The sequence below is a fragment of the Nicotiana tabacum genome, chromosome 5, assembly GCF_000715075.1.
Source record: "Nicotiana tabacum cultivar K326 chromosome 5, ASM71507v2, whole genome shotgun sequence".
NCBI classification, from domain to species: domain Eukaryota; kingdom Viridiplantae; phylum Streptophyta; class Magnoliopsida; order Solanales; family Solanaceae; genus Nicotiana; species Nicotiana tabacum.
The window spans coordinates 82,675,360-82,702,431 of NC_134084.1; the positions used below are offsets into that span (position 1 = coordinate 82,675,360).

General features: G+C 38.9%; 1 protein-coding gene across 1 annotated transcript; it reads right to left on the reverse strand.

Moving 5' to 3' along the window:
* Window positions 1-1,302: 1,302 nt before the first annotated feature.
* Window positions 1,303-4,561, reverse strand: LOC107778408 (probable protein kinase At2g41970). Its single transcript, NM_001325259.1, is given in 8 exon segments — window positions 1,303-1,555; window positions 1,638-1,724; window positions 1,874-2,006; window positions 2,106-2,379; window positions 2,484-2,610; window positions 2,721-2,971; window positions 3,970-4,191; window positions 4,520-4,561. Coding segments are annotated over 7 exon segments (1,110 nt in total). The 5' UTR covers window positions 4,082-4,191; window positions 4,520-4,561; the 3' UTR covers window positions 1,303-1,429.
* Window positions 4,562-27,072: the final 22,511 nt, after the last annotated feature.

A 27,072-nucleotide genomic window follows, 5' to 3' on the forward strand; every position in this document is an offset into this window, starting at 1 on the left:
TTTTTTTACTCACAAAACTTTAAATTCTTTTCAAGTAAAATGCATGTCCAAACATAATTTCAACTTTCAAAAATCTCATCTTCAAAAACTCTTTTTTTCAAATATCAACCAAATTTATGTCGAGACTCTAGCTAAAATTTGTGCAAGTACAATTCTTCCAAAAATAATAATTTAACAAATCCACATTATGCAAACACATTGGGCTTACAAATCCACCACTAAAGGTGAGAGATTCAAATAATGATGATTTTATGCTTGTAATAAAGTGTTCAATTTGTTAAAGACGCAAACACAGCTTAAATATTTTTCATAGTAATGTGGTTCTATTTACTTCTATGGATATAAAGTTAGAAGTTGTTGCTTAAGGTTCCTTGATGTGTCGAGAACCGTTTTCTCTAACAAAAGTATTAATACTTCAACAGCTTCTTGGAGCTCAATATTTCTTTATTAAAGGGATGGACTTTTTACTAGGATTCGAATCAAGATGAAGTTTTAACATCTATTAGAATAAAAAAGATCTAATGGATCTTGTAGGATTTTCAAGAAATTCTTCGATTTTAATCATATGTTTCTCACGTTCCGTGAATAGCTGAGACATTGAGGAATATCCAAAAAAGAATTGGCCCGATTCTATCTCTTTTCGTTTCGTTTGAAAAAAGAAAACATCCCAAATAACTGATCTTTCTTTTGTCTATTGAGTCTCTTTTTGATTAATCAATGCATGATATTTTGAATCCTCATTATCCAAATAATCTCTCGATTGTCAGAAGATCCTTAGCATAAAATATCAACATATAATTAGTGGATGGTTTAGTTTGATAAGATAACAAACTAATGAATTATTGTTGCGCTTCAAATATTAGAATTTGTAGCACAAACTCTAACTTGCTGCAACAGTGGTAAAGGTCACCACCAGAATAGTGAATCGAAGCCAAAGCACGAGGATACTGAAAATTAATTTAACAATTAAAAGTTATCTTCAATAAAACTGATAGTAAATTTTAACAAAACTCACAAATGGTAGAAGGACTGATATTTGTATCCAGTAACATGTCACAACTCACAACTAAACTAGCTTTGAGAATTTTAATTCAACCCCAAAATTTCAAAAATTCTTTCGAGCATTATGAAAACATATTGGATCAGAAAGGGAAAAAACTTACCTATACTATGTTTACACCAATCCAATGAATACATCAAAATATGTCTTGTACATGCACTTTAATCACTTATAGATGGTTATCTACATGTATTTTTTCCTCATTTTATCATTTAACCATGGAAAATATTGTTTGATGTAAACACCGACTATGAGTAAGTTTTTGTCGAAAGAAAGCATAACATCAAGGCCCTCGCGACCATAACTTGAATCACAGACTTGTTGAGACTCCTAAGAATTGCCCTGTGCTGGTTTCAAACCAGAAATGTACTATGCTTGAGACTCTGGTCCTGCTGGTTTTGAGTTGAGAAGTGGTTGCAGTGCTTTGACAACAATTGTCATATTTGGCCGAAAATCGGCCTCATATTGAACACAAAGTGCTGCTACAGCTGCCAACTAAGTAACAAAAGTAGAAGAATCAAACAAAGGGAAATCAGCAGACTGGTGGTATTTTCTAGCAAATATAAAGAATGAAAACCTTTGCAATTGCTTTTGGAGGATAGTCATTATTTAGCTTGGGATCAACACACTGCTTCACTTTGTCTTCACTCAATCTTGGAGTTGCCTGAAAAGAATTTGAGTTTAAATCAGTAGACCAGTGGTATACAACAACTACGCCTTAATCACAAACACGTTTTGGTCGGTTATATGAATCCTCACTGACTAGTGGTATATAAATACTGAAAAAAAAGGTGGAATAGGATAAGAATCTACCCATGTGACAAGACTCTGTTGTCCTTTGGGCATTGTATGATCTACTGGCTTCCTTCCTGTCAAGAGTTCTAAGAGGACGACGCCAAAACTATAAACGTCACTTTTCTGTGTAATCTGTCCTGTCATGGCATACCTAAGCAAAAATCATAACCTCTTTGCTTAATAGGACTAATGGAACTATCATTTCCTTTTTATCGTAGTTATGTGAAAACTCGATATGAGCAGGACTTACTCTGGAGCATGGTAGCCAAATGTTCCCAAAACTCTAGTGGAATGCAGACGCGCTGCTGTGTCTGAAGATTGGTTTGAGATGTTGAAATCAGCAATTTTTGCTGTAAAATCATCAAAGAGTAAGACGTTGCTGGATCTGACATCACGATGAACGATAGGTGGCTGAACTTTTTCGTGTAGGTATTCGAGGCCTTTTGCTGCACCATAAGCAATTTTAACTCTCTCATTCCAGGTAAGAACTGGACCTGGCTCAGCACCTTGTACGCCTTTTCTACCTGCAATGGAACTCTAAACAATCAACTATATGCTGCAATAAAAATACAGAAAGAAGGATTCGCGCAACAACTATATTAAGTACTATGATTGAATTTTTATGTACCATGTAATACATCGTGTAAAGAGCCCTTTGTTGCGAACTCATATACCAATATACGATTGTTTCCCTCGAGACAATAGCCCATGAGAGTCATGAAATGCTCATGTTTAAGTCTTGAAACCATTGATAACTGAAATAAGTTAACCATTTCAATTATAAGTGTTCTTTTCTTTCCAGCTATGCATATCATCATTACTAAAAGGAAAAATGATCAAAAATGGAAAAAATGCATTCATTCACCTGGGCTGCAAAGTCAGAATCTGGTTCTGGTGAAGAACTAGTATCCAACTTTTTGATTGCTGCTTGCTGACCATTGCTCAATTTAGCACAAAAAACGCGGCCATAAGATCCCTCTCCAACCAAAGCTTTCTGACCAAAGTTGCCAGTTAATCTATTTAGCTCATCCAAAGTAAACACTGGAGCCTCAATTGGTAATACTTTCTGAGGAGCTCCACCTCTCGCTGCACTCCTTGGCTCTCCTCTTTCACTAGCTACAATACCCAAAAAAAGAAAAAAAGAAAAAAAAAAGGTGTGGTAAAAGATCTTCATCTATTAGCCCAATACCACATGATTGAGCAAACAATATAAGAACACAATTACATCTCAGTTCCAAACAAATTGAGGACGGGTATATATGAATCCTCACTGACCATGCTTTAATATCCTTTAAATTCATATTAGGCACATAAAAATTATATAAAATTAAAAAGTACTATTCCCCCGTTCTAATTTATGTGAACCTGTTTGACTGGGCACGACGTTTAAAAGAAAAATAAAGACTTTTGGAATTTGTGGTCCCAAACAAGTAAAAAAATGGGTCCAGAGTATATATGATTATAAAAGCTTCTCGTTAAGGGTAGAATTGAAAGTTTAAGCTGAATTGTTTCCAAATTTAGAAATGAGTCATTCTTTTTGGGGCGGATAAAAAAAAAAATAGGTTCACCTAAACTGGAACGGAGGAAGTAGAAGTTTTCTATATTTTCCATTAAAAGGACTTTTAGCAAAAATATAGGACTTAAAATAAATGTACTAACATGACCAAAACATATCCTCAACTAATTCGTATCACGAGTATAAATCTTTTTCTCTTACTGTGCCTTATTTTTTGCTAGGTCCGCATGGATTCCAAGAGATTGTACGTAGATTTTTCTAAACAAATGCTTTCCATCCGATTTTAAGTCTATATTATCTCATGTTAACACGTAAAATCAACATAGTTTTACACCTATGAACCGGTGCATCAAGAGCTCTTTTAATTTTGTCTATACCGTCCCATTGTAACACATTGAATCAACATAGTTTCACACCTTCGAACCAGTGCACTTGAAGCTCATTTATGTCTATATCGTCCCGTACTGTAACATGTCGAGTCAACATAGTTTTACACCTACGGACCGATGCTGCATCCGGAGATCGTACTCGATGCATGAAATCCAAATGAAAATTGCATGGAAATAAAAACAAAAAAAGCGAGAAGGTAGGATCATACCACCCCCAGTACCACCACCATAGGGATTGCCAGCTCTAGGAGGAGCTGTATTTTGATTGGATGGTGGGCCACCACTGTAGACGTCTTCTTCTCCACCTCCACAGCACGACATTTTTGTTGTTCAACTATGGAAGCCACAAATTCTCCTTAAGTGCTCCTTTTTATTAAATCCACATAAAATCCAATGCCTCCGAGGAGAAATAATTTACATGTTAAATTATCCTACGAAAATCGCAAAATCAAAAACTATGATCAGAAAAAGGAATTAATTACCAAAACGAAAAGAACATGAAGACACAATGTCTTAGTCTCGAATTTATAAATAACATCACAGAGTATAGTGTGTTTGATATAAATTCATCTAACCCAAAAAATTCTGGTAATAGCAAACACACTCTTAATCATATGAAACAATTCTATTATGGTTTATGTATCTTTCAGTAATTTAAAAATGATTGCTTTTTGCAGTTCAAAAACGTGAAATATTAATGGTGCTTGTAAAGAACAGATCATGAAAACTTGTTGAATTAAATAAATTAATGTTACGTACCGAAAACCTTAAGGAGAAAATTAAAGACAGCAATGAATCTGGAAGAAATGAATTTAGGAAATGAACAAGAAGAAGGAAGGAGAAAGAAGAAATTTCATGGTTGAATATTTCCCTTTCTTCTCTGATTTTTTTTCTTCTGTTTCACAGAGTTTGGAGGAAACGATTTTTTCTGTTTTACGAGAAAGTCGCATGTAAACTTTTTTAACCGCAATTATAACTAACATATTATTTCTACGTACTGCGTGCCTCCCTTCACTTTGCACGTCCACTTATCAATTATCATGCACCTTCTTATTTTACTTGGTAAATAAAATATCTTTACTTACCCAAAAAGAAAAAAATTTAAAACAGAGAACAAATTACTAACCAATTATCTTACTTGGACTATAAAATAATATTTGAAGTTAAATTTTCATATACAAATGTGTGTTATTCTTTTTAAACAAATTAGAAAGGAAATAATGTCTCGTAATCTTAAGACAGAGGGAACTATTGTATGTATACCATTTCATTTCTCATGGACCGTCAATAAGTCTTTGAATATCTTGACATCTGTTTTTTATTTATAAATCCTTTTAAGGGAGAAAAACCCATTAATTGGCTCCAAAATCTACCAATGACCTCTAATGTGTATCAAATTTGAGTTTTGTTAATATAATACGAATATTAATTGTTAGCCACATCTATGATACAAACTTTATCTTTTTTTTAATAATATTTTTTTTTTACGAATAGTTAGTTGTATGAAAATGAAAAAGAAATATTTTAAATTATTCTTGAAACGACAAAAAAAATAAGGCCAAATACATATACAACCCATCCAACTTGACACCATTTTTCATTTTGGCACTTTATCTCTACCTTGTTCCATTTTGGTCCTCCAACTCTATTTTATATGTTCCATTTTGGCCCTTCAACTCTATTTCTTATGTTCCACTTTAACACAAAGCTGAAACCAGTGCAAAAAAATATAGCGCGTGTATATACACAAATTTGAGGTGTAATAAATATTCAATTAAATATTGCCACCTGGTTTTTTTATTCATGTCAAATGGGTCAATACTATAATACCTGAACCCGACCATATTTTTTCATCCACTGTTGCCCCATCTTCTTTCTCTAAGTTCCAAAGCCTTCATCTGTCGATTTCATACCTGGCCCGTTTAGATGAAATAAACCCACAAAAAATACGGTTCGGTTCAGATATTTTAGTATTGACCCCCTTGATATGGATGAAAAAACTAGATGACAATATTTAATTGGATAGTTATTACACCTTAGATTTGTGTATACACACACGCTATATTTTTTGAACTGGTTTTAGCTTTTGTGTTAAAGTAGAACATAAAAAATAGAGTTGGAGGGCCAAAATGAAACATATAAAACAGAGTTGGAGGGCCAAAATGGAACAAGGTAGAGATATAGTGCCAAAATGAAAAATGGTGCCAAGTTGGATGGGTTTTATATGTATTTGACCAAAAAATAATTGTGACAAGTGTGAAGCAAGGTCACGAGGACGAGAGAAGTTTTATTTTGTGTCTCATACAATTTACACTAGTTGTATGAGACTCCTTTTTGTCTCATAAATTTGTGGACCCCAATCTTACACTTTTGGGTCCACAAAACTGTGAGACAAAAAGTTGCCTCATACAACTAGTGTCAGTTGTATGAGACAATAAATAAAATTTTCCCGAGGAAGAAAACTATCTTAGGGCATGTTAATTCTTAACACATGCCATCCATGGGGGGTTGAGCTGAACTCTCGATCCCAGCGAATGATCCGTTCTAATTAATGTGTACCGACGGAGATACAAACGAAGGGCGGGAAAGCTATAGTAACTGATAGAACAGTAACTGCTAAAGGAAATGATAGCACAGTAACATGGAACTAATAAGATTGCTATGTTGAAGAATGATATTGTGATGGTGCGATTTGACAATGAAGTGGATAAGTGTCACGACCCCAATTATCCGGTCGTGATGGCTCCTATCACATTACTAGACAAGCTAACCCAACAAGTAACCACACTCAATTTCTTTTAAAAAAAATATTTTTCTAACATTTCATTAAGTCTCAATCTTCATAAGGAATACATAAATTACTGAAATGTGCGGAAAATATTACAGAAAATAGACCAACACAGTCCAAACATCTGGTGTCGCAAGTCTAGAGCCTCTAAATACAACTAGTCCGACTGACTAATACAAAATAAGCCCTAAAATGTAGAAACAAGGATAGGAAGGAGGAAAGCAGGGTTGTGGACGTCGTGCAGCTACCTTGCAATCTCCGATAAGCTCTGGAAAATGCTGGGAACCCTCACTCTGCCGCTCGGGCACCTGGATCTGCACACAAGGTGCAGGAAGTAACGTGAGTACACCAACTCAGTAAGTAACTAAAGTAAATAAGGTCTGAGTGCAGTGACGAATAGTTAAAAATCATATATAAGAGTGCACAACAGAGTATCAAATCAAACTCAATAGTTTAAAAGTCAGTTACTTCGTAAAAACTTCAGTTTCAATTGAAATACTTTGAAATCATTTACTTAGCAGCTTTCAACAGAGACTCATTATAAAAGAAGAGTGAAATCAGCAAAGATATCATAAATGGGCCCCTTGGGTAAGGTATCACTCATAAATATAGCCTCTCGGGCAAGCCTCTCAGTTACTCGTGACTCAGCTCTAGTCACTTAGTACTCACACTCAGCACTCAGGCTCAATAATATCTCATAATAGTAATAATCATAATAACTGATGCGGCGTGCAACCCGATCCATAGTTTATAGTCGACTACGCTCACTGGTGGTGTACAGACTCCAAAGGGGCTCCTACAGCCCAAGCGTCATATCGCTGCGGCGCGTATCCTAATCCAATATATATACCGCTGCGGCGTGCAACCCGATTCATATAAGAATCGCTGCGGCGTGCAACCCGATCCATATAAGTATCGCTGCGGCGTGCAGCCCGATCCATAATACATACATAAAATATTGTTGCGGCGTGCTGGCGTGCAACCCGACCGGTAATATATATAATCCTCACCATTAGGTCCTCAACCTCTCTCAGTCATTAACCTCACAGCCACTCGGGCATAACAGTGGAAATCAGGGAAACTCAGCCCAAACAGGTTTCACATTTTAAGAGATAGAGTGATAAATACCAGGTTTAAACAGTAAACAGGTAAAACATGACTGAGGATATGCTTTAATATATATAATCCTCACCATTAGGTCCTCAACCTCTCTCAGTCATTAACCTCACAGCCACTCGGGCATAACAGTGGAAATCAGGGAAACTTAGCCCAAACAGGTTTCACATTTTAAGAGATAGAGTGATAAATACCAGGTTTAAACAGTAAACAGGTAAAACATGACTGAGGATATGCTTTCAAACAAATAGAGTGAGGAAAACAGTAAAAATGCCCCTAAGGGTCTCAACAGGTCGGCACAAGTTCCCAAACATGGCATACGTCCCATAATATAGTATCAGTCTCTAAAATAAGTGATATCATAGGATTTAAAATCAAATACGCGGCTTAATAGTCGCTACGGGATGGGTCAAGTCACAATCTCTACCGGTGCACGCCCACACGCTCATCACCTATCATGTGCGTCACCTCATTTATCAAAAACAATATGAAATATCGGGGTTTGTACCCTCAGTTCCAGATTTACAATGGTTACTTACCTTAAACCGGTTGAAATACTACTCCGCGACGCCTTTGCATCTCGCCTCGGCCTCAACTCGCGCCGAATCTATCCAAAATTAGAATCATAACATTAGAATATGCTAAGGGAACGAAGCCCATGCGAAAATAATCAAATTATACCAAAAATCTCGAAATTGGTCTAACCCGACCCCCGGGCCCACGTCTCAAAATTCGATAAAAATTACATCAATGGAATCCTTATCCTCCCACGAGTTCGTACACACAAAGACTAACAGAATCCGACCACAATTGGCCCCTCGAATCCCTAGATTAAGACCTCAAGTTTCCAAGCCCTAACTCCCCAATTTAGGCTTCAAATCCCCCAAATTTTATATTTAATTAGGTAAAAATCACATTAAGATTGAGTATTAAGTCCATAAATCTTACCTCCAAGTGTTCCTCCTTGATTCCCTCTTCAATCCCCTTCAAAAAGCTTCAAAATCGCCCAAAATATGGAGAAACTTAGACCCAAAATCGCGGAAATGGGTCTTTTAAACATTCTGCCCAGGCACTTAAAAATCCTTTATTGCGAACGCGGTCAAAGCCTCACATTCGCGAGCACAAAATACCAATGACCAAAAATTCTCTTACGCGAACGCGACCACCCCATCGCGAATGCGATGCCTCAGTCACTCGAACCTTCGCGAACGCGATATTCCCCATCGTGAACATGCTGAACATTGAACCAGCTTTTCGCGAACGCGGGACCTCCTTCGCGAACGCGAAGGCCAACTTCACAGCCTCCCATCCTAACCTTTCGCGAACGCGAGGGTCCACTCGCGAATGCGAAGAACAACTATTTGCAACATCAACAACAGATATTCTGTAATTTTATCCAACGTGAAATGGTCTGTTTAACCACCCGAAACTCACCCGAGACCCTCAGGACCTCAACCAAACATGTCAACATATCCCATAACATCATTCAAACTTGTTCTAGCCTTCAGAACGCTCAAAACAACATCAAAGCACCAAATTTGCATCTCATTCAAGCCTAAGAATTCTAAAAACTTCCAAATTCTGCTTTCGATCAAAAAGTCTATCAAACCACGTCCGAATGACCTGAAATTTTGCACACATATCCCAAATGACACAACGGACCTACTGTAACTCCCGGAATTCCATTTCGACCTCTATATCAAAATCTCACCTATCAACCGGAAAAAGCCAAAATTCCAATTTCGCCAATTCAAGCCTAAATCTACTCCGTACATCCAAAACACATTCCGATCACGCTCTTAAGTCCCAAATCACCTCCCGAAGCTATCCGAACCATCGAAACTCACATTTGAGTCCTTTAATACATAAGTCAACATCCGGTTGACTTTTCCAACTTAAGCTTACTTTACCAAAACCTCTCCGAACCCGAGCCAACCAACCCGATAACACAAAATACAGCTGAACAAGGCAATAAGAAACAAAAATGGGGAAAATGGAGCGGTAATTTATGAAACGACCGGCCTCGAACGAGTCAAGAAACATACCTGAAGCTTCAAATATGTGAGGATATCTGCTCCGTATCTCCTGCTCGGTCTCCCAGGTAGCCTCCTCCACGGGCCGACCCCTCCACTGCACTTTCACTGAAGCTATATCCTTTGACCTCAACTTTCGAGCCTGACGCTCCAAAATAGCCACTGGCTCTACATCATAAGTCAAATCATCATCTAACTGAACCGTGCTAAAATCTAAAACATGAGACGGATCGCCAATATACTTCCGGAGCATAGAAACATGAAATACCGGATGCACACTCGACAGGCTGGGTGGCAAAGCAAGCTCATAAGACACCTCCCCAATCCTCCGAAGCACCTCAAAAGGCCCAATGAATCGAGGACTCAACTTACCCTTCTTCCCAAATCTCATAACACCCTTCATGGGTGAAACCTTCAACAGAACCTTCTCACCAACCATGTAGGACACATCCCGAACTTTTTTGTCAGCATAACTCTTTTGTCTTGACTGCGCTGTACGAAGCCTCTCATGAATCACCTTCATCTTGTCTAAAGCATCTTGCACCAAGTCTTTACCCAATAGCCTAGCCTCACCCGGCTCAAACCAACCAACTGGAGATCTACACCGCCTCCCATACAAAGCCTCATATGGAGCCATCTGAATACTCGACTAGTAACTATTGTTATAAGCAAACTCTGTGAGTGGTAGAAACTGATCCCATGACCATCCAAAATCAATGACACAAGCACGCAACCTATCCTCCAATATATGAATAGTGCGCTCGGACTGCCCGTCTATCTGAGGGTGAAAAACTATGCTCAACTCAACCTGAGTACCCAGCTCTCGCTGCACATACCTCCAAAACTGCAATGTGAACTAAATGCCCCTATCTGAAATGATGGAAACTGGGACACCATGCAACGAACAATCTCCTGGATATAGATCTATGCCAACCGCTCTGAAGAATAGGTAGTACACACAGGAATGAAGTGCGCAGACTTGGTCAGCCAATCCACAATCACCCAAATAGCATCGAACTTCTTCAAAGTCCGTGGGAGCCTAACTACAAAGTCCATAGTGATCTGCTCCCACTTCCACTCTGGAATATCCATCCGTTGAAGCAAGCCACCCGGTCTCTGATGCTCATATTTCACCTGCTGATAATTGAGACACCGAGAAACAAATCCCAAAATGTCTTTCTTCATTCTCCTCCACCAATAATGCTATCTCAGATCTTGATACATCTTCGCGGCACCCAGATGAATAGAATACTGCGAGCTATGCGCCTCCTCTAGAATCAACTCCCGAAGCCCATCCATATTGGGCATGCATATTTGGTCCTACATCCTCAATACTCTGTCATCACCAATAGTCACATCTCTGGCATCGTCATGCTGAACTCTGTCCTTAAGGACAAGCAAATGAGGATCATCATACTGGCGCTCTCTGATGCGATCAAATAAGGAAGACTGAGAAATCACACTAGCCAATACCCGACTGGGCTCCGAAATATCCAACCTCACGAACCGATTGGCCAAGGCCTGAACATCAACTACAAGAGGTCTCTCCCCAACTGGAATGTACGCCAAACTCCCCATACTCACCGCCTTCCTACTCAAGGCATCGACCACCACATTGGCCTTCCCCGGATGGTATAAAATAGTGATATCATAGTCCTTTAGCAGCTCCAACCATCTCCGCTGTTGCAAATTGAGATCCTTCTGTTTGAACAAGTGCTAGAGGCTACGATGATCAGTAAATACCTTACAAGACACACCATACAAGTAATGCCTCCAAATCTTCAATGCGTGAACAATGGAAGCCAACTCCAAATCATGAACAAGGTAGTTCTTCTCATGAGGCTTCAACTAATGAGAACCATAAGCAATAACTCTACCCTCCTGCATCAACACACACCCAATACCAAATCTCGACGCATCACAATACACGATATATGAACCTGGAGCTGATGGCAATACTAACACTAGAGCTGTGGTCAAGGCAGTTTTGAGTTTCTAAAAAAACTCCTCGCACTCATCCAACCACCTGAATAAAGCACCCTTTTGAGTCAACTTGGTCAAGGGAGAAGCGATAGATTAAAATCCCTGAACAAATCGGCGATAATAGCCCGCCAAACCAAGAATGTTGTGAATCTCTATAGCTGAGGACGGTTTGGGCCAACTCTGGACCACCTCTATCTTCTTTGGATCAACCTGAATACCCTCACTGGACACCACGTGCCCCAAGAATGCCACTGAACTGATCTAAAACTCACACTTGGAGAACTTTGCATAAAGCTTCTCCTCGCTCAGTCTCTGCAACACAACTCTCAAATGCTCCTCGTGCTACTCCTGACTATGCGAGTATACCAGAATATCATCAATGAAAACTATGACAAACGAGTCGAGATAGGGCCGAAACACTCTGTTCATCGAATGCATGAATACTACTGGGGCATTGGCTAGCCCAAAAGACATCACCAAGAACTCATAATGACCATATCGGGTCCTGAAAGCCGTCTTAAGAATATTCGAGTCCCTGATCTTTAGCTGGTGATAAACTGAATGGAGATCAATCTTGGAGAACACTCTCACTCCCTGAAGCTGGTCAAATAAATCATCAATGCGAGGCAGATGATACTTGTTCTTAATTGTTACTTTGTTCAACTGCCTATAATTAATGCACATCCTCATAGTTCCATCATTCTTCTTCACAAATAGAACAGGTGCACCCCAAAGCGACACACTAGGCTGAATGAACCCCTTATCAAGGAGTTCCTGAAGCTGCTCCTTTAACTCCTTCAACTCCACTGGTGCCATACGATACAGTGGAATAGAGATGGGCTGAGTGCCCGGCACCAGATTAATACCAAAATCAATATCCCTGTCTAGTGGCATGCCCGACAGGTCGGGAAAATCCCTCACAACTAAAACAGAATCAATACTGGGAGTCTCTACACTGACATCCCTCACAAAGGCTAAATATGAAAGACAACCCTTCCCAACCATACGTTGGGCCTTCAAGAGTGAGATTACCCTACTGGGAACATAATCAGTCGAACCTTGCTACTCAATCCATGGCACACCCGGCATAACCAATGTCACTGTCTTAGCATGACAGTCCAAAATAGCACGATACAGAGATAGCTAATCCATGCCCAATATAACATCGAAGTCTACCATACATAATAACAGAAGATCTAATCGGGTCTCCAAACCCCCAATAGTCACCACATATGACCGGTACACACGGTCTACAACAATAGTATCGCCCACAAGAGTAGATACATGAACATATGAAACAAGAGACTCACGGGGCATATCCAAATAACGAGCAAAGTATGATGACACATAAGAAAAGGTGGAACCAGGATCAAATAACACAGAGGCATCTCTGCGGTAGACTGAGACAATACTTGTAATTACAGCATCTGAAGCAACAACATCTGGTCTACCTGGGAGGGCATGGAAATGAGCCTGACCACCACATGATTGACCTCTCCCTCTGGGGTGACCCCTAGCTGACTGACCCCAACCCCTAGCTGCCTGAGCGGGTGGTGAAGTAATTGAAGCTGAAGTCGAGGGCTGAACCCTCTGCTGAGACGGACCCTCAAGAAGATGAGGACTCTGCCTCCTCATATGCCCAAACTCTCCACACTCATAACAACTCCTCGGCGCTGGAGACGGGGACCGAAGGGAACCCCTGGCACCGAAATGACCAATACAAGGACCTGGCATGGAAGAACCCTGAACTAATGGAGCACGGGACAAACTCTGGGCTAGAAGGGCATTGAGTGATGAATGGCCCTGATGAGAACTGTGAGAACCATGACCCGATGATGCCCCACGATAACCTGGGTGAGCTAACTGAGCCTGCCTGAATGGACGGCCTCTGCTGTGCTGAAACTGACCTCTCGCAGGAGCACTACCAAAGCTACCAGATCCCCGAGGCCTCTTGGCCTCCCTCTCTTGGCGACGAACTAACTAAATCTCGCGGGCGATGTCAACAACTTTATCAAAAGTAGCATTTGACACCCTCTCTCTAGTCATGAGAATCTGAAGCTGATATGTGAGGCCATAAATGAACCTCTTGATCCTCTCTAGATCTGTGGGAACCAACCAGACCGCATGGCGAGCTAACTCAGAAGACCGTATCTCATATTGTGTCACAGTCATATCTCCCTAATGCAACTGCCTGAACTGCCTGCACAACTCCTCTTGGCGAGACGTGGCACATACTTCTCTAAAAAGAGAATAGAGAACTGCTACCAAGTAAGAGGCGCTGCACCAACAGGCCTACGCCTCTCATAAGCCTCCTACCAAGTAAAGGCAGCTCCAGAAAATTGAAAGGTAGTAAATGCTATACCACGGTCTCTAGAATACCCGTTGTACGAAGAATCCTCTAACACTTGTCCAAGAAACCCTGGTATCCTCGCCGTTAGTACCGCTGAAATTCGGAGGCTGAAGTCTACCAAACCTCTCCAATCGATGCTGCTCGTCGTCAGGCATAACTAGTACTACAAATCCTGAGCTGGTGCAACTGGCTGGGCTGGATATGCCCCCGGCGTCTGAAGTCCCTACATAACCTGCTCAGGTGTGCGAGCAACGGGAGCCTGGGTGCCTCCCTCGGCCTGAGAAGTAGCTACGATCGTAGTAACTGAGACCGCCTGAGCTAAACCGGTGCACACTAATAGAATCTAAGCTAAAGACTCCTGAAGGCCTGGAATCACAATAGGCACAACCGGTGCCTAAGCTGGTGCTGCTTGAGCGTCCGCAACTGGGACCTGATCTTGAACTGGGATGGTTGGTGGATCTGCAGATGCTGCCCTAGTTGCTGTGCGGGCTACACCCCTGCCCCTACCACGACCTCGGCCTTAGTGGCCCCATTTGGTGGTATTGGTGGTCGTCCATCCTGACCGGTAGCACGTGTCCCCACCATCTGTGAGAAAATGGAATAACATAAATTTAGTACTCGGATCAATAGATTCGCACGACAAGAATTTCAAGATATAAAGTTTTTCCAAAAGGTTCTGCAGCCTCCCGAGGATAAATACATAAGTCTCTGTACCGATCCGCGAGACTCTACTAAACCGACTAAAGACTCGCGAGACATATGTAACCTAGGCTTTGATACCAACTTGTCATGACACCAATTACTCGGTCGTGATGGTGCCTATCACATTACCAGGCAAGCCAACCCAACAAGTAACCACAGTCAATTTTTTTTAATAAAAATATTTTTCTAACATTTAATTAAGTCTCAAACTTCATAAGGAATATATAAATCACTGAAATGTTTGGAAAACATTACAGAAAATGGACCAACATAGCCCAAACATCTGGTGTCGTAAGTCTAGATCCACTAAATACAACGAGTCTGACTGACTAATACAAAATAAGCCCTAAAATTTAGAAACAAGGATAGAAAGGAGGAAAGCAGGGTTGCGGACGTCGTGCAACTACCTTGCAATCTCCGATAAGCTTTGAAAAATGCTGGGAACCCTCACTCTACCACTCGGGCACCTGGATCTGCACACAAGGTGCAGGGAGTAACGTGAGTACGCCAACTCAGTAAGTAACTAAAGTAAATAAGGTCTGAGTGTAGTGACGAGCAGTTAAAAATCATATATAAGAGTACCCAACAGAGTATCAAATCAACTCAATAATTTAAAAGTCAGTTACTTCGTAAAAACTTCAGTTTCAATTGAAATACTTTGAAATCATTTACTTAGCATCTTTCAACAGAGGCTCATTATAAAAGAAGAGTAAAATCAGCAAAGATATCATAAATGGGCCCCTAGGGCAAGGTATCACTCATAAATATAGACTCTCGGGCAAGACTCTTAGTCACTCTTGACTCAGCTCTCATCACTCAGTACTCACACTCAGCACTCAGGCTCAATAATATCTCATAATAGTAATAATCATAATAATCGCTGCGGCGTGCAGCCCGATCCATAGTTTATATTCGACTACGCTCACTAGGGGTGTACATACTCTAGAGGGACTCCTTCAGCCCAAGCATCATATCGCTGCGTGCGCAGTCCGATCCAATATATATATATCACTACGGCGTGCAGCCCGATCCATATAAGTATCGCTGCGGTGTGCAGCCCGATCCATAATACATACATATAATATTGTTGCGACATGCAGCCCGATCCATAATATATATATATAATCCTCACCATTAGGTCCTCAACCTCTCTTAGTCATTAACCTCACAGCCACTCAGGCATAACAATGGAAATCAGGGAAACTCAGCCCAAATAGGTTTCACATTTTAAGAGATAGAGTGATAAATACCAGGTTTAAACAGTAAACAGGTAAAACATGACTGAGGATATGCTTTCAAACAAATAGAGTGAGGAAAACAGTAAAAATGCCCCTAAGGGTCTCAACAGGTCGGCACAAGTTCCCAAACATGGCATACGTCCCATAATATAGTATCAGTCTCTAAAATAAGTGATATCATAAGATTTAAAAATCAAATACGTGGCTTAATAGTCGCTACGGGATGGGCCAAGTCACAATCGCTACCGGTGCACGCCCACACGCTCATCACCTAGCATGTGCGTCACCTCATTTATCTAAAACAATACGAAATACTGGGGTTCGTACCCTCAATTCTAGATTTACAATGGTTACTTACCTCAAACCGGATGAAATACTACTCTGCGACACCTTTGCCTCTTGCCTCAGCCTCAACTCGTGTCGAATCTACCTAAAATTAGAATCATAACATTACAATATGCTAAGGGAATGAAGCCCATGCGAAAATAATCAAATTATACCAAAAATCCCGAAATTGGTCCAACCTGACCCCCGGGCCCACATCTCGAAATTCGATAAAAATCATATCAATAGAATCTTATCCTCCCACGAGTTCGTACACACCAAGACTACCAAAATCCGACCACAATTGGCCTCTCAAATCCGTAGATTAAGGTCTCAAGTTTCCAAGCTCTAACTCCCCAATTTAGGTTTCAAATCCCCCAAATTTCATGTTTAATTAGGTAGAAATCACAATAGGATTGAGTATTAAGTTCATAAATCTTACCTCCAAGTGTTCCCTATTGATTCCCTTTCAAAAAGCTTCAAAATCGCCCAAAAATGGAGGAACTTAGACCCAAAATCGAGTAAATAGGTCTTTTAAATATTTTGCCCAGGCACTTAAAAATCCTTCATCGCGAACGCGGTCAAAGCCTCGCATTCGTGAAGTACAAAATACTTTGACCAAAAATTCTCTTACGCTTACGTGACCACCCCATCACGAACGCGATGCCTCAGCCACTCGAACCTTCACGAACGTGATATTCCCCATCGCAAATGCGCTGAAAAATGAACCAGCCCTTCGCAAACGTGAGTGTCCACTCGTGAACGCGAAGAACAACTGTCTGCAAAATCAACAGCAGATTTCTGCAATTTTATCCAACTTGAAATGGTCCGTTTAACCACCCGAAACTCACCCGAAGCCCTTGGGACCTCAACCAAACATGCCAACATATCCTATAACATTATTCAAATTTGTTCTAACTTTCGGAACAGTCAAAACAACATCAAAGCTACCAAATTTGTATCGGATTCAAGCCTAAGAATTCTAAAAACTTTCAAAATTTGCTTTCGATCAAAAAGTTTATCAAACCACGTTCGAATGACCTAAAATTTTGCACACACATCTCAAATGACACAACGGACCTATTGCAACTCCCGAAATTCCATTTCGACCCCTATATCAAAATCTCACCTGTCAACCGAAATTTGCCAAAGTTCCAATTTCGCCAATTCAAGCCTAAATCTACTCCGTACCTCCAAAACACATTCCGATCACGCTCCTAAGTCCCAAATCACCTACCAAAGCTATACGAACCATCAGAGCTTACATCCGAGCCCTTTAACACATAAGTCAACATCTGGTTGACTTTCCAACTTAAGTTTACTCAAAAGAAACTAAGTGTCTCAAATCTTACCAAAACCTCTCCGAACCCGAGCCAACCAACCCGATAACACAAAATACACCTGAACAAGGCAATAAGAAGCAAAAATGGGAAAAACGGAGTGGTAATTCATGAAATGACCGACCTAGTCGTTACAATAAGAACGAGGCAATACAGAGATGCTGTTAGGGATATAGTATATATGCCCTAGATCCAATATCATATTTTATGATTTGAACATATTTTTGTGAACGTCATTTGATATAAATTATATAGCATTTGATATTCTCTTATCATTGTTATTAATTGCTTGATTAATTTGATAAGATCATTGATTAAATTTTGAGACTTGACATTGTAATGGAGATCATGATAATGAGAGTGAAGTTTCTTATAATTTAATTTAAATTTGTTCTTGATCGTAGGATTGTTAATTTGGACATTAGTAATCCGGTTAGATCAATATTTATGTGATCGTCTTTATGGGATAAAGATTATTGATCTCATTAACTAAATCACATAGATAGATGATGCATATAGAGATATGATAATTGAACCAACTCATTGAATAATTCCTAATTGTTATAATTACCATAAACTGCCAATAGAATATTCTCTTGAAGAATGTGATGTAAAAGTTTCCTTTGACCTTAGATCGTCATAGTAATTAACAAGTTATTTATTGTGTTTTGATACCAGACACCTATGACCCTAGAGCGATAGTTGAAAGGATATTGGGTATGATTAAATGCTTGTAGAATTAGTGATTGGTCAAGATGGAATCTGTCAATTCTTGGTAATGAGTTTAAGCTCCGTGTTGTCATGAATTATGAACGACCAAATTATGACCTTGGCTAGGGCAATTGAATAAAAGAAGAAATTAGTTTCTTAGGTCATTCAATGGTTGATTATATTTGAAATGAACACATAGTTGGTCGCCTATTAGGATTTGACATTTGAACCATATCCTAGGGTGACTCGGAGCTATAAAGACAGAAGGAATTAGTATATTATTCTTCTACTGATTCTTGAGAGTAAATTGTATACTTCATTCTATCCGGTCGTTAAGGAATGTTGCTAGACGCCACCCTTGATTAGTATATTGATGTGATCAATTTACTACCGGTTTAGTATTAAACCTATGAGGTCGCCCACTAACGAGTGTTCTGATCTTTGCTAAAGGATAAATTATTTTATTGTTTGGTAATTAAATTGTATAATTTAATCAGTCAAATAAATTTAGTTATTAGTCCAAATGAAATATTGTTATATTCTTTGCTAGCACAGAGAATATAATTAATATTGTGAACAAATTAAAGTTTTTTATTTGGAATAGAAAATTAAATTATTTCTCTTGATTGAAATATATATATATGTGTGATATATATATTTGGTATATAAAATATATGTATATAAATATTAATGAAAAGTTGATTTAGACGTATTAGTGAATTCCATTTTTTGAAATGGATTCACGTGTTAAGTCCACAAAAAGGACTTGTCGGCAGTTTAAGGTCTTAAACCCATTTGGAATGGGATTCATATATTTTCAATTGAAAATTTACGTTTGGCATTAGACTTGCAAAAAGCCACCGCCTCTATATTTTTCAAATTTATGAGAAACGCATAAACTAAAGTATATATATATATATATATATATATATATATATATATGTATAAAGTAGTATATATGTATATAGGAAGTAGACCTAATATATATTAAACGAAAAGAGTTTTCGGAGGTGCCGCACAAGAAAAACTAAGAGATAGTCTTGGCAAAGAAAATCAGTTTTCTTGTCGTGTTTATTGGCTGGATTTTGAGAAAATTTCACCACACAAATTTCATTCAATTTATTCACAAGTTTCATTAATCAAAGTATTGATAGTAAGGATAAGTCTCGGTGTGGATACACATAGAGTCTTCGCACTATCAAAGGAATTTTGAAATGAGACTCTCTTCAGCAGGTACGTCTTAGATCTGATCTTTAACATGTAAATAAATTTTAAACATGAAAAAATTTGCCTAAAATTGTTATTGTCTTCCGTAGCGTGTTAGAAATACATATATGCAATCCTTCAGATGCATCTATCGTTTTGATAATAAACCCTTTATTATCAAAGCTTGGACCCCTGATATAGAGTTTTCGAAGGAGAAACTGTATATTGTGTCGATACAGATAAAGTTGCCAGACCCTGAATTTAAATATTGGAGTGCTGTTGCGGCCAAATGCACACGCAAGTATACGCGGTTGACAAATAATAAAGTGACTAAAAGTCGGATGTTGAACCCAAGAGGACTTGTGATTAACTATTAACTAAATTAGACTATCCTAACTATCTAAACAAGAATTAAACCTAGAAGTATTTGATTCTAAACTAATTAAATAAAGAAAAACAAATAGTGAACTCTAAACAAAAGAAGAGCTGATTTTTATGTTATCAATGTAATAAAACTATCTAGGGCTATAACAATCATATTGTATTCTTCAATTGAATTGACTAATTAATTTATCTAGTTTATTGGTTGACAGGGTTATTATTGCTTATAAGAATCTATCGACTTCTTACTCACCTATTCAAGCTAACCTAACGCCTATATGTCTATAGAATTAGAACTAACAAGAACACATTTATAATTCCTGTAAATCAACCAAACAAGGCAATTAGGTATATGTCTATCCTAACCGCGAATTCGTTTCCTGATGCTTAGGTTCAAGAACTTGCTCTATTAAATCCTATATGCAATCTAGAATTTCCACTTTTGAATTCAATTATAGATTCGTAGATAGTGTTCAATTGGTGATCAAGCAATTAAATAATTAAGTGCAGGATTGAATAAATAAACTAATATGGAAAATCAATAAACCAAAATCAATATTCGAATAACAATAGTCATGAAAGAACCACAACCCTAGAACGTGAAGTTTAACTCCACATAGATATGGTAGCCAAACAACAAATCATACAAAAAAATATAAAAATTACTAAGTTTGGTGGAAGAAGATGAAACCCGGCCTCCACGGCGGCTCCTTGCTCTCTCTAGGTCGAATTCCCTTCAAAATGTGTGTTAGATGACCTAAAAGGAGCATTTTTGGCCTTACAAAAGTCGTGGGCCAAAGTTTTCCTTTTCCTAATCCGACTCAACTTTCACTTCTTCAGCTTCGCGTGCTAGGGTGGATGCGAATCTCTGTTGTGCCCAGGTGCAAATGCTAAGGTGGATGCTATGGTCCGACTTCACTGCTAAGGGTGCACCAACTAGCTTTTTTTTCAAGGTTGGATGCGACACATCCACCATCTTCTCCTCTAGTTGGGGCATCTTTTCTTCATATTTTTGTACTTCAAATATCCTAAATCATCACACATAACTTAATTAGTCATAAAACTAATAATTAACACATGTTGAGCATTTTAAAAACCAAATAACACCAAAACATAAGTAAAGTAACATTAAAATATATAGAAATATGCCCAACATCAAGTGCCAAGAGTTTAAACAAGATAGTTAGTTCTGGTAGGGAAACCTGTAATGGTGGAAAATAACACAACGAATAAAGTAGGCCTAAACTTTGCTAGATTTCTAGTTAAGGTAAGTGTTGGAGCTCATTTTCTAGATGTGGTCAATTTCAGAAATGAAAGGGGTGAAGTAGTTGATGAGAAAATGACCAATGACTGAAAGCAGTGTTGATATTTTAAGAAGTTAACCTATGAACAAGTTACTAAAATAAGATATCTTAATAAAACACATTCAAATGCATTAACAAATTTATTTTTAAAAATATAAGCAAATCAAGAGAAGAAAAAAAGATAAAAGCAAATAACTTTGGTATTGCATTATTAAGAACTTTTTCTAGAAAGCTTCTTACTGAGCCATGTTTGGACAAGGTAGGTATGGGCAGAAGTGAATCGATCGAGTGGAATCAAATTGCAGCACCAAGGGTTCTCTAAAACGTTATGCGGGATCAAGAAAAGATATTTGAGTAGGATGAAGAAGGATATTATGGCTACAATATATGGGGCTGGCATAGGGGTGGCAATTTGAGTCCAAACCCGTTCAATCCGTTCAGAGATTAATGAGTTAGGCTAACAAACATTTTAGCTCATGGGTCAATTTGGACTGAGCCCAAGTTAACCCATAATTTTTGTTATAGCCCATTCTGACCCATTAACCAACACAAATACAACCCATGAAAATCACCCAAAATAAAAGAATCTCAACACGACTTATTTAAAAATTTACTTAGTTAGCGCAATTTTACTTTTTTTTTGTATTTTTAATTTTCTGTTCTTTATTTTTCTGCACCACCCTTACCCCCCACCACCCCGTAAATACTCCATCAAATTTTTTTTCTTTTCTTTTCTGTATTTTCAATTTTTCTGCACCATCCACGCCCCCTTCCCCCCCAAAATATTTCACCTTTTGTTTTGTATTTTTAATTTTATATATTTTTTTATTTTTCTGCACCACCCTACACCCTACCCGCCCCTCCGCGTAAACCCCCTCATTTTTACTTTTTCTTTTTGTATTTTCAATTTTCTGTTTTTTTCGTTTTTCTGCACCATCCACCACATCCCCACCTGAAAAATATTTTTCAACTTACACATTTTAAGGTAAAAAGCTTTTTTATGCAAGATGAGTATGGTTCTAAAATATGGGTCAAGTTGGGCAGGTTGGGTTATGACCCATTGTTTAGCCCATCTTGGCCCAGCCCATTTTAGCCCAAGTACACTTTGAGCTGGGTTGGTCAATAAACTATTTATTGACCTAATCCATCTTGACCAACCCAAATTCACCCTAACCCACCCATTTGACACCCCTGGGCTGGCATTTATTAGATATGGATAGCCAGGAACTGGAAATATTTCAGGGAACATAATGTAAATAGTAAATTTATTTTAAAACATATTAAAAATAAACAGGGAAGGAAAGAGTCGGTATGATGAGGAATTCAAAGAGATCTAGGAAATCCAAGTTTCCTTATACAAAGGATATGTAGTAAGAATTTTGTTTTGTTTTGTTGGGGCTCAAGGATCAGGTCATTCGAGTTGACAAAAGTCGGATGTTGAGTGCCCTTTTTGTGTAAATTATTTGAATTTTTGTTTCTGGTAATATATTCATAGCTTATTACCAAAAAAATAACTATGGAGTAATTTGGCATTATATGAAGAGGATTTTATCCGTGTGCATATTAGGGGTTGCATACGACTAATAGCTTGTTTGAATTGTTGTTACATGTCGTTTCATGATGTATCGTATTGTATTGTACTTGTCACGATCTGAACTTTTCACCCTCGGGAGTCGTGATGGCACCTACTAGTGAAAGCTAGGCAAGCTAACCTTTTTAATCATTTACCTTTTTCCCATTTTTAATCCTTTAGCAATTAAGAGCCAACATTATATGAACAACGGAAATTTATAAGCGGAAGACTGAAACGTAATATATTAATAAAGATGTCAATACCAATCTATACATAAGCTACCCAAGACTGGTGTCACAATTTTACAGACTGTCTAAGGATACTACAAATAAAGGTCTGAAAGAGTCATTACAACACTGTCTCTGAAATACATAAAAGAAACAAAATAAAAAGATAGAAGGAGACGCCAAGACCCGCGGACGCCTGCAAGACTACCTCGGATCCCCGAATGGACTGAAGGCAGCAACCCCAAAGCTAAGGTCCAAAAGCTGCTGCACCGGGATTTGCACACAGTGTAGAGTATAGTATCAGCACAACCGACCCCATGTGCTGGTAAGTGCCTAGCCTAACCTCGGCGAAGTAGTGACTAACTTGGACCAGACTACCAAATAAACCTGTGCAGTTAATTCATATACAATGGAAAATAAAAGTAGGAATGTACAGTTAAGAATGGGAGGGGGAACATGTTGCAGGGAAACATCAAATGATAACAGAAGGGCAACAAGTAAATATAAGGAACACCATAACTCAATTATCAACAAGAATCAGAAGTCAAACAAGTGCGCGGCATCACCCTTCGTGCTTTTACTCTCGGCCTCACCATAAGAATTATATAATCAGTGCACACCATCACCCTTCGTGCTTTTACTCTCGTCCTCACCATAAATCAATGTAATCGGTACGGAATTATACATCGTGTGACACGACATCACCCTTCGTGCTTTTACACTTTTCCTCACAAAATCACACACGACATCACCCTTCGTTCTTTAACACCCTCTTACCAAAACAATGCACGACATCACCCTTCGTGCTTTAACACTCTTCCTCACCCAAACAACAATCACAAGCAATAAGGGAAAGGAAATGAATAAAATCACAATAAAATCCCGGCAAGGGAACCATAGTACAACAATCAAATCCCGGCAAGGGAGATAATATAACAATCCTCTTCTCTTTTTCACATTTACTTCACAACTTGAACCAATGCTCTATAAGGTTCAATTACCGATTATACTTCCACAATTCATTTTACAACTTGAGCCAACGCTCTTCAATATTCAAATACCAATATTACTTTCACAAGCTTTGCTCAACAATAGAAATCATCACATAAGGCATGAACAATACAACAGAATCACATTAATCATAGTATAAGACTCACAGGCATGCTTGACACCAACGTATAAATACTCGTCACCATGCATATACGTCGTACTCAACAAATAACACATAGCAAATAGGCCACAACTCCTAATTCCTCAAGCTAAGGTTAGACCAAACACTTACCTCGATGCCACGAACACAATTCAAGCCTCAACTACCGCTTCACCTCTTGATTCCACCGCCAATTTGCTCGTATCTAGCCACAAGTTACTTAACTATATCAATAAATGCTTAAGGAATCAATTCTAATGCATGAAAATAGGTATTCTAAAGTTTTCCCCCAAAAGTCAAACATCGTCCCCAGGCCCACATGGGCAAAACCCGAGGTTCGAACAAAAACCCGATCATCCATTTCCCTACGAACCCAAATATATTTTTTGAAATCGGACCTCAAATCAAGGTCCAAATCCCCAAAATTTGAAAAACCTAGGTTCTACCCAAAACACTCAATTTCCCCCATGAAAACCCTTGATTTTGAGTTGAAATCATGTGAAAAGATGTTAGAGATTGAAGAAAACAAGTTAGAAATGACTTACAATCGATTTGGAGAAGAACTTTTCTTTGGAAAATCGCACAAGAGAGTTCATGTTTTGAAAGAGTTTGAAAAATGAAAGATTTTCGGCCAAGTCATGAATTTGCAGGTCACAGATGTCGCAATTGCGACCAGGGTTCGCAATTGCGAACCCTTCAGAACCTGCTAATCTCGTATTTGCGATCACTGTTCGCAATTGGGAACTCGCATTTGCGGGAGAGTCACATTTGCGACAATGAGGATTTCTAGGCCTCTTCGCTTTTGCGAAGAAATGATCGCATTTTTTATCAGGCCTGCCCACGCCTTCTCTCACATTTGCGATGGTTTATTCGTATTTGCGAGCCAGGCTTCGCAAATGCAAAGCCTGCAGACCTGCAACATACCAGCAATTCCTAAGTGCAAATTTCACTCCGTGGCCTATCCAAAACTCACCCGAGCCCTCGGGGCACCAAACCAAACATGCACACTAACCATTAATCATAGTATAAGACTCACTAGCATACTTGACACCAATGTATAGATACTCGTCACCATGCCTATACGTCGTACTCAACAAATAACACATAGCAAATAGGACACAACTCCTAATCCCTCAAGCTAAGGTTAGACCAAACACTTACCTCGATGCCACGAACACAATTCAAGCCTCAACTACCGCTTTACCTCTTGATTCCACCATTAATTTACTCGTATCTAGCCATAAGTTACTTAACTATATCAATAAATGCTTAAGGAATCAATTCTAATGCATGATAGATTTTCTAAAGTTTTCCCCAAAAAGTCAAACATCGCCCCCGAGCCCACATAGTGAAAAACCGAGGTTCGAATCAAAACCCGTTTACCCATTCCCCCATGAACCCAAATATATAATATGTTTTGAAATCGGAGCTCAAATCGATGTCCAAATCTCCAAAATTTGAAAAACATAGGTTTTACCCAAAACACCCAATTTCCCTCATGAAAACCCTTGATTTTGAGTTGAAATCATGTGAAAAATGTTAGAGATTGAAGAAAACAAGTTAGAAATGACTTACAATCGATTTGGAGAAGAACTTTTCTTTGGAAAATCACCCAAGAGATTTTATTTCTGAAAGAGTTTGAAAAATGAAAAATTTTCGGCTAACTCATGAATTTGCAGGTCGTAGATGTCGCAATTGCGACCAGGGTTCGCAATTGCGAACCCTTCAGAACCTGCTAGTCTCGCATTTGCGATCACTGGTCGCAATTGCGAACTCACATTTGCAATGGGAGAGTCGCATTGCGACTATGGGGATTTCTAGGCCTCTTCGCTTTTGCGAAGAAATAATTGCATTTGCGATCAGGACTGCCCATGCCTTCTCTCGCATTTGCGATGGTTTATTCGCATTTGTGAGCCAGGAAGCCTGCAGACATGCAACATACCAGCAATTCCTAAGTGCAAATTTCACTTCGTGGCCTATCCAAAACTCACCCTAGCCCTCGGAGCTCCAAACCAAACATGCACACTAACCTAAAAATATCATATGGACTTGCTCGTGCAATCAAATCACCAAAATAACATCAACAACTATGAATTTAGCATTAAAATCAAAGAAAATCTCAAGAACTTTCAAAGTTTCAAATTTTACAACTAAGGTTTCGAATCACGTCATATGACCTCCATTTCTTACCAAATTTTACAAGCTCAACCTAAATTACATATAAGACATGTACCGGGCTCCGAAACCAAAATACGAGCCTAATACCATCAAATTCCAAACATGTTTCATTTCCAAAAACTCATATATTCTAGAAAATAATTTTCTTTAAAAATTCATTTCTCGGGCTTAGAACCTCAAAATTAGATTTTGGGCATACGCCCAAGTCCCATATTTTCTTACGGACCCTCCGGGACCGTCAAATCACGGGTCAGGGTCTGTTTACCCAAAATATTAACCGAAGTCAACCTAAATTCATTTTAAATGCAAAATTCATCATTTTTCACAGATTTTCACATAATGGCTTTCTGGATACACGCTCGGACAATGCACGCAAATCGAGGTAAGACAGAAAGGAGGTTTTAAGGCCTCAGAACACAAAATTTATTTCTAAAACAAGTGATGACCTTTTGGGTCATCATATCCTCCACCTCTAAAAGAACTGTTCATCCTCGAACGGACATAAGAAGGAAGTACCTGAGTCGGAGAAAAGATGTGGATAACGGCTCTGCATATCAGACTCGGACTCCCATGTCGATGCTTCAGCAGGCTGACCTCTCCACTGAAAACGAACAGAAGGGAAACTCTTTGATCTCAACTGATGAACCTGCTGGGCTAGAATAGCTACCGGTTCCTCCTCATAGGACAAGTCCTTATCCATCTGGACAG